This window comes from Euprymna scolopes, chromosome 42 (genome assembly GCF_053919585.1).
Source record: "Euprymna scolopes isolate OS-2025 chromosome 42, ASM5391958v1, whole genome shotgun sequence".
Taxonomy (NCBI): Eukaryota; Metazoa; Mollusca; class Cephalopoda; order Sepiida; family Sepiolidae; genus Euprymna; species Euprymna scolopes.
Genome location: NC_136523.1, coordinates 39,616,183 through 39,626,182, shown reverse-complemented (window position 1 = coordinate 39,626,182; position 10,000 = coordinate 39,616,183). Strand labels below are relative to the sequence as shown.

General features: G+C 35.3%; 2 protein-coding genes across 2 annotated transcripts in view; one reads left to right on the top strand and one right to left on the bottom strand.

The window, feature by feature from the left end:
- LOC145267032 (uncharacterized) overlaps positions 1-10,000 on the bottom strand; it is a 432,374-nt gene that overhangs the window by 312,144 nt on the left and 110,230 nt on the right. The window lies entirely within an intron of this gene.
- LOC145267034 (uncharacterized) overlaps positions 1-10,000 on the top strand; it is an 84,207-nt gene that overhangs the window by 74,161 nt on the left and 46 nt on the right. Inside the window, exon 2 of the mRNA XM_080122975.1 lies at positions 9,268-10,000. This exon is cut by the window's right edge and continues 46 nt beyond it. Within this exon, the coding sequence (XP_079979101.1) occupies positions 9,268-9,461 (194 nt within the window). The 3' untranslated portion in view covers positions 9,462-10,000. The remainder of the gene's footprint in view (positions 1-9,267) is intronic.

Sequence of the window (10,000 nt, the reverse complement as noted above, 5' to 3'; positions counted from 1 at the left end):
ATTTAATGAAGTGTTTACTTAAGGGGGCGGTTTATTAGGAATTTGTTTACGTTGGACTTGAAGACATCCAGGTTGTAGTCAGGTGGGAAGCAGTCAGACGGTACAGAGTTCTACAGGCGTGCAGTTCTAAGAAAGAAGCTTTTTTCATGGAATTTACGTTTTGATTTAGGCACAGATAAAGAGTGGGGAAAATTTTTCACAGTGGATTCAGCTAGACGGGTGTTTTTCGTGAAAGATTGGCGAGGGGGGACCAGAGATTGGAGTTCAGACGAGCACTTGCCATGGAAATAACGATAAAACAAGGATAGGCTCGCAACGTCTCTTCAGGGAAGAGAAAGGGGCATCCCCAACTAAGCAACGAAGTCTATTTTGTACTCTGTCAAGGCAGGATAGGATGTTTTTAGCAGCTCCTGCTAAATATACAGTTCATAAAATATGTGTATATATATATATATTTCATATATATGTGTATACATATGCATATATGTACATATATATATACACATATATATATATGTATATACGCGTATATATATAGATATCTATACACATATATATATATTGTATATATACATATATATATGCGTATATATATGCATATGTATACACATATATATATTGTATATATATATACATATATATGCGTATATATATGCATATGTATGCACTATATATATTGTATATATATATATACATATATATGCGTATATATACATATATATATATGCGTATATATACATATATATATGCGTATATATACATATATATGTCTATATATACATATATATGTCTATATATATATGTCTATATATATATATATATATATATATATATATATATATATATATATATATATATATATATATTGTTTTTATGTAAAAAAAAATCTTTCTTTCGAAGATGGAATGGACGTAACTACACTTTATTTTTCTTAATCTAATATTCTCTTTTCGTTCTCTGAAGTAGCCCTCCTTCCGTGGCCCCTTTCGAAAGGGTACCTTGTCATAATTGTTTTTGCCGGCCGACCTTATGACCTTCTGCAGGTGTCTGTTATATTCGGCAGAGCGCGAGAGGACAATACTGAAGATAAAACATATTGGAACAATCAATTACCACGCCCCCCCCATCACTACCATCCCCTTGAACGTAGAAGTTTTTTTATCTATTGCGAAAAGTAGGTACCATGCTTGTTTATACTGATTTATAAATAAATGGCATCTATTTCTATGAATATATATATATATATATATATATATATATATATATATATATATATATATATAAAATATTATTATTATTAAGTGTTTCCTTTTCAGATTAAATATGTTTTTAACTTTTTTTCAAAGTGTTTTTTAACATGTCTTATTAACTATTTGCTCTTTTATATATATATATATATATATATATATTTCGAAGGTTGCGATATAGGTAAAACATTTTCGCTTGTTTTCTTTTCCTTATAAGGGAAATGGTTTCCATAATGTTTTATTGTTAAAGTGTTTTTTATTCAATAAGTCTGACGAAAGGCTGTTTTTGTGAAAATTTTCAAACGACATAATGTTTGAATTTGTCCGAATAGTCTTGAAACAATCGTAACTAACGATGAAATACACTATTTCTTGCTATGAACCCATTCTTTTATGTCTTGGTTTTTGTTAAAACAATATATGATTGCTCAATTATGAAATATGATCATTTTGTGGCTCTCTTTTTGGCTTAAAAATTATTGGTATATGAACGATTACTGAATTTTCAATTATATAAACCCAGTAAAATTTGGAATACTGTAAATAAGACTATATATATATTTTGAAGCTAAATGCTTGTCATTTGAAGAGGAGGAAAGGGGGGGTTTCTCCTACTGGTGAGAAGCATTTAGCTCTGAAATACCGTTGTCTATATACTTTCTCTCTCTCTCTCTCTCATATATATATATATATATATATATATATATATATATATATATATATATAGCGATTAAGCTACACAGAATATTTTGCATTTCATCCATCCTAGGATTCATCAGGCTTATGCGAGAATTTTGTGGTTGTCTTGCGTTTTTATATACGCAACTTCTATTGAGTTTTTAGTTAGCCAATCAGCTTTCTAGTTTCCATCGCACCCTTCCTAATCAGCCAATGAGCAGGTATTTACAGGGCAAAGGCCCAGTTGACTTCTGGTTGACCCGTTCCTTTGTGTGCGTATATAAAAACGTGAGACAACGACAAAATTCTCGCATAAGCCTGATGCATCCTATCGTGGATGAAACGCAGAGTATTCTGTGTAGCTTAATTGCCATATATATTTTATAAATTACTACCTAGCTCTACCTATGTATTGAGCACTGTTGAAGTAAATACTTAAAGTTTACGCATAAATTTATACTTTTGTATATTAATTTATGGGATTAAATGATGTAGTTTATATATATATATATATATATATATATATATATATATATATATATATACATATATATATAGAGAAAATAAAAAGGAACAAACCGTATTATGTGTTCATCAACGTTTCGTTTTTATTTCGAGACTTCCTCTGGATGAATGAGATTAAGAAACCAAAAAATATATATATTCCTCTGGATGAATGAGATTAAGAAACCAAAAAATATATATATATATTTTGGTTTCTGAATCTCATTCATCCAGAGGAAGTCTCGAAATAAAGACGAAACGTTGATGAACACATAATACGGTTTGTTCCTTTTTATTTTCTCTATTTTGTCGGAATACTATTTCCATTATTTTCATCACACACACACACACATATATATATATATATATATATATATATATATATATATATATATATATATATATATATATATATATTAAAGGAACTTTGTGTGTGTGTATGCATTTGTCAGGATACTCAAACAGAAATCTTAATATTTCTTTTTTGACTATCCTGTCGAACAATAAATTCTTGTAAAATATAATTTACAGTCTTAAATTGTATATTAAAAGCTCTATTTTCCATTTTGGTTGTATTGAGCTTTTTTTGTTTGGTTGGGATTACTATGTAAATATTAACTTAAGCTTACACTTTAAGTTTACAGGAGCTTTTTGCTTGGAAACTTAATTCTTGATTTTAATGATATATATCTATATATTTCCCCAGAAGCTCTGGCCTTGATGTCTGTGCGTGTACATTTCCCTACCAAACTACTCTGCCAATTTTCAGTGAGATTTGACATTAAGGGTATTGAAATTGAGGCAAATCTTTTTAATCGGTTTTTGGCTGTGGTAAAAGTTCAACGATTTGACCTTTGAAAACTCTACCAAAGTCCTCCATCAATTTTGGGTCTAAACACTTGAAATTTTAAATGTAGGTTACTTGGACATGAATCAAACTTTTTAATTTGATTTGAGCCCCAAACAATAAAGGTTAAGAGATTAAAATTGGGGTCCAAGTTTTTTAAAAACTGACCTTTGCGGTCTCTACCAAATTACTCAGTCAATTTTTGGTCTAAACATTTGAAATTTTACATAAAGTGTATTCAGATAGGGCAACCTTTTTAATCAGGTTTTAGCCGAAAATTTGGTTGCAAAGATGTCAAAGTTCAAAAGATTTGACCTTTGTAGTCTCTAGCAAACTATTCAACTAATTTTAGGTCTAAAGATTTGAAATTTTACATAAAGGGTATTCAGACATGCGGCAAGCTCTTTAATAAGTTTTTGGGAAAAACTTTGCCTGCCAAGAGGTCAAAGTTGAAAGAATTGAACTTTACAAGCTCTACTAAACTCCTGTGTCAATTTTGGGTCCAAACATTTAAAATTTTAAATGTAGGTTACCTGGACATGAGTCAAACGTTTTAATATATATATATATATATATATATATATATATATATATATACACTAGTATTTCAGCCCGGTGTTGCCCGGGTGTTTGGATGTATATGTCGAGCAAAAAAATAAATAAGTGGTAGTAACCATACCGTGAAGGAGGAAAAGAACAAAAAAAAGACCCGACGTCTTTGCGGTTACAACCACCACTAAACCTGAAGTGAGTTATGTTTAAATTAAGGCTAGACAATCTAAAGGAGAGGATAACTTTAAAAAATATCAGCGAAAAACGCGACCCCCATCCTGTAGAAAAGTGCCTAGTTGGAGGTGAAGATATTAATGTTTTTAGCCAATTTTTCGATATTTGTCGTATGAAAGGCCGAACTTTAAAACGATACTGATCTTGGTAAAATCCGTCGCCTCCGTCAAAAGTTTTAGATAGACATACATGCATCCAAACCGATGAAAAAGCTTTCCCTGAATACCCTCTATGTAAAATTTCAAATGTTTAGACCAGAAATTGTCTGAGTAATTTGGTAGAGACTGCAGAGGTCAATTTTTTAAAAACTTTGACCCCTATTATGTCCCCTTTAAATTTATTGTTTTGGGCTCAAATCAAGTTATTAAGTTAGATCCATGTCCAAGGAACCAATATCTACAATTTCAAGTGTTTAGACCCAAAATTGGCAGAGGAGTTTTGTAGAGTTCTTAAAAGTCAAATAGTTGAACTTTGACCCCTTAACAGCCAAATTTCTGGCCGAAAACGGATCACAAAGATTTTCCCAAATCTCAGTAACCTGTATATCAAATTTCGAGCCTGTAGACTTAAAATTGACAAAGTTATTGCGTAGGGAAATGTACACACACACACACACACACACACACACATACAGATACACACGCGTTCACTTTTATAGATATACTAGCATTTCAGCCTGGCGTTGGCCGGGTGTTTTGATGTGTCTGTTGAGCAAAAAAAAAAAAAAAAGTGGTAGTAGGAAGGCAGGCTCGAACCCGTACCGCAAATGAGGAAAAGAACGGGGGAAAAACCTGACGTCTATGCTGTTATGAGCACCACCAAACCGAAAGTTACATTTTTTAAATTAAGGCTAGACAATCAAAAGAGGGGATGACTTTCAAAAATATCGGCGAAAAAAGCGACCCCCCCCCAGCCCTGTAGAAAAGTGCCTAGTTGAAGATCCCCATATTTCCTCCTATAACACAGAACAAGCTAGGTAACATACAAATATCCGTGCATGAGGTCGCCAAGCTAATCAAGAACCTAGATTCCAGTAATGCAACTGGCCCTGATGCCATCCCAATTATAGTGTTAAAAAAGCTTCAACCAGAACTTGCTCCCATACTTACAAAACTATTTAAGTGCTGCCTTAAGGAGAAGTGCTTTCCGACTCCCTGGAAGACCTCATCAGTTTGCCCTGTATTTAAGAATTCAGGTGATAAGTCATCTCCCTCTCAGTACAGACCAATAAGTCTCCTGTGTGTTATGAGTAAGTTGCTGGAATCCATATTAAATAGAGAAATAGTCAACCACCTCAGCAGGAATAACCTTCTTAGTGAAACACAATATGGTTTCCACTCTGCAAGATCTACCGCAGATGTGCTGACGGTTATATCCCACAGGATTAGTGAATCTCTTGACAAAGGCTTCCTTTCTAGGGCAATTGCTCTTGATATATCAAAGGCCTTCGACAAGGTATGGCATAAGGGTCTACTTCACAAGATTTCCAGCTACGGTATAACTGGAAATGTTTTCTCAATCATTAAATCATTTCTCTCCGATAGGTTCATAAGAGTAGTGGTAGATGGACAAAAATCGGAGGCCTGCAATATAAATGCTGGAGTCCCTCAGGGGTCAATCCTGGGCCCAACTCTCTTCCTGATCTACATCAATGACCTCCCTAAACACATACTTAAATCATTCGTTGACATCTATGCTGATGACACGACCATCTACAGCAACACATCAAAGGCTGTAAATGACAAAGTTCTCTCTGATTCTCTCTCCTCTGATCTCGAGCGCGTGGTTCAGTGGGGGAAGATGTGGCTGGTTACCTTTAATGCATCCAAAACCAAACTCCTATCCTTACATCATCAACGCTCTGATCCCCATCTGGCATCAATTGTGATGGATGGCTCTCGTCTGGGTGAGGCCCCGTGTTTTGACAAGCTTCTGGGTTTGACCTTTACTCCTGATCTGAAATGGAACATGTACATCAAGTCTGTTGCCAAGGTCGCTGGAAAGATGGTGGGATCCTTCTACCACTCCAGAAGATATCTCACTACTGATGCAATTCTCTATCTATATAAAAGCCAAGTACATCCAAGGATGGAATACTGTTGCCATATCTGGGCAGGAGCTGCCAAAAACAGCCTATCCTGCCTTGACAGAGTACAAAATAGACTTTGTGGCTTAATGGGGGATGCCCTTTTCTCTACCCTGCAACCTCTCTCCCACAAAAGAGACGTTGCGAGCCTATCCTTGTTTTATCGATATTTCCATGGCAGGTGCTCGTCTGAACTCCAATCTCTGGTCCCCCCTTGCCAATCTTTCACGAAAAACACCCGTCTAACTGAATCCACTGTGAAAAATTTCCCCCACTCTATATCTGTGCCTAAATCAAAACGTGGATTCCATGAACAAAGCTTCTTTCTTAGAACTGCACGCCTGTGGAACTCTGTTCCGTCTGCCTGCTTCCCACCGGACTACAACTTGGATGTCTTCAAGTCCAATGTTTACAAATTCCTAATAAACCGCACCCTTAAGTAAACACTTCATCAAATCTCCACACTAACGTAATGTACTTGCAATAACCCTTATCCCTGAGTGACTTCCGGGCCTTGATAAGTGGTGATCACTGTGTAAAAAAAAAAAAAAAAAAAAAAAATTAATGTTTTTAGCCAATTTTTCGATATTTGTTGTCTGAAAGGTCGGACTTTAAAACGATACTGATCTTGGTAAAATCCGTCGCCTCTGTCGAAAGTTTTAGGTAGACATGCAAACATACATACATTTATATATTGGTAACTAAAAATTTCCGACTCAAACCGATTGAAAAGCTTGTCCTATCTCTGAATACGCTTTATGTCAAATTTCAAATGTTTAGACCAGAAATTGTCTGAGTAATTTGGTAGAGACTGCAGAGGTCAATTTTTTTTTAACATTGACCCCTATTATGACCCCTTAACATTTATTGTTTTGGGCTCAAATTATGTTATTAAGTTAGATCCATGTCCAAGGAACCTATATCTAAAATTTGAAGTGTTTAGATCCAAAATTGTCGGAGGAGTTTTGTAGAGTTCTCAAAGGTCAAATCGCTGAACTTTGACCCCTTAACAGCTAAGTTTCTGGCCGGAAACTGATCCCAAAGATTTTCCCAAATCTTAGTACCCTGTATATCAAATTTCGAGTCTGTAGACTTAAAATTGAGAAAGTTATTGCATAGGGAAATGTACACACACACAGACATACAGACACACAGATACACAGACACGTTCACTTTTATATATATATTCTATGATAATTATCAAATACCTACAGACACTAGCGTTTTATCCTTTCGGGAATCATCAGTGCAGGGTGTCACGATTTACACCGGTCGATAAATTTGAACTCAGCAGCAGAAGCCTTGTGTGACTCTATTAGCAAGGACAAAACCTATTTGGCCATCATTGATCGCGAGAAGCATTGTTGAAATTTAAACATTTATTTTTAAATGTTCATTAACGTCTGTCAGAGTGATCTAATCATTATATGATGATCCGAGCATAAAAGCTAAATTGACCGACTTTGTATTCTAATTGAACGTGTCCAACGATAAGAAACGAGTTTCTTAAAGGGGCTGATATAATTTTTTACTATAATAATCATTAAATACCTACAAACACTAGTGTTTCATCCTTTCAGGAATCATCAGTGCAGGGTGTCACGATTAACGTCAGTCGAAAGATTCGAACCTGGCAACAGAAGTCATTTCTAACTTCATTAACAAAGACCCAATCCATATGGCCACCGTTAACCGCAAGAAACACTGTTGAAATTTAAACATTTATTTTTTTAAATGTTTTAACATGCTGACATAATATATATACATATACATATATATATATATATATATATATATATATATATATATATATATATAATGCATATTGATCTTCATTATTGAGTGGAAGATGAACAGTGTATTTGATATCTCAATATAAATGTTTCACTGTCTCTTTCTCTCTTTCTCTCTCTCTCTCACTATGTGGAAATATATTTTATTATAATCCTTATTCAAGAAGCTCAATGTAATTACAGAGCAATATAATGAATAACGAAATTTCATATTCCAAAGTTCATGATGTTGACCATCTTATAATTTATTCCTTTAATTCAGTTGATGTTTACAATACTTTTGCGCTCCGAAACAGATACTGTCAAGGATTGTAAATCTCAACTGAATTAAAGAGATAAATTATAAGATGGTCAACATCATGAACTTTGGAATATGAACTTTCGTAATTTGAGGTTTCTATTTTCCAAAGGTAGGGTAACCAGTGAAATATAACGAGGTTCATACAAGAGTGCTCAATACAGAAGTAGGGCAGGTTACATTTGTCTTTACATAAGCAGTAGTTTGTTGCTACACAGTCATGAGCATGTTTCGGTCTACTAGTATTTACCAACTAGAGACCTCATCAGGCAACAGCCCTTATTTAGATTTTGAATTCCGTTTTCGAAAATAAGGGTTGTTGCCTGATGAGGTGTCTAGTTAGTAAATACTGGTAGACCGAAACATGCTCATGACTGTGTAGCAACAAACTACTGCTTATGTAAAGACAATATATATATGTGTGTGTGTGTGTGTGTGTGTGTGTGTGTGTGTGTGTGTGTGTGCGTATGTATGTATGTATGTATGCACGTGTGTTTGAAAAATGGTTGAAAATATCTATGTATTATGTGTTTGTATGTGTGTATGTATTATGTGTTTGTATGTGTGTATGTATTATGTGTTTGTATGTGTGTATGTATTATGTGTATATATTTGTGCGTATGTGTGCGTGTATAAATGACAGCACCAAATGTTATTCTTACCCAACAGCGTTTCCCATCCACCGCCCTACCATCGAAAGCAGAAGCATCCTCTCACCCCACCCACTCCGGCCTGTGCTCCAACATTCTCGTCAAACACAATTGCAAAAATACTGAAGAAACTTTTGTGGTGCCAAAAAAAAAAAAAAAAAAATAGCTTCCAAAAAAGTAACCGCCAAAAAGTCGAAAAGGAAAATGATTTATTTATGTAAAATGCTGTTTTATAAGATCCAAAATATCACACAGGCGTCCTCTCGTGTGTCGTTTTTTTTTTTTTTTTTTTACGTATTTATACAGGGTGGAACAATAAAAAGACGATATGATTCCATTTCCGTTTGACGAGAACCGTTTTTTTTTCTTTTTTTTCAGATCATCCACTTGTTGGCCAGTTGTGTACCAAACCCAATAGCGATAGGAGCCTTTTATCATATCTTAAAATGACACAATGTTCAATGATTGAGATCGGAGATGCGCCTCTGTACAACTTATGTTCTCTGCTGATCCAAGTTATGAAAACAGGACCATTGCCAGCAGCCTTAAAATGCATCGCTGGATTGCTATGAATAACACAAACATGCCCAGGGTGATGAAAACAAGTTTCCAGCTATGGTTATGGTCTTTGGTGTGGTTTCAAGTGAGGGCCACATCATGCCACCTCACATCTTCGAAGTCGGCTTCAAAGTCAACACCAAAGTGTACCTGGATGTGTTGAAGAGTGTGATGATCTCCTGGTGCAATCAGGTGGCCGCTGCCAGACTCTGGGTGTTGCAGCAGGACTTAGTACCGCCCCACAAGTCCAAAGAGATCCAGACTTAGCTTTAGTAGTAGTGATATGACTTTAGCCCCTTTTCTCATTGGCCCCCGCCTCCCCCCCACCTGACCTGAACCCACTGGACTACTTTGTTTGGTCATATGTCGAGAACATCACCAACATGACCTCCCACAATACTAAAGCCAGCCTGAACGTTGCCATCTGCCGAGTATTTACTGAGCTCCCGCTGGTACTTGTGGAAAAGGTATGCTCCCAGTTCTGGACCTGTACCGAGGCGATGATTGAGGCTGAAGGCGGCTTCATTAAATAGATATTAGCCCTACTGCATAA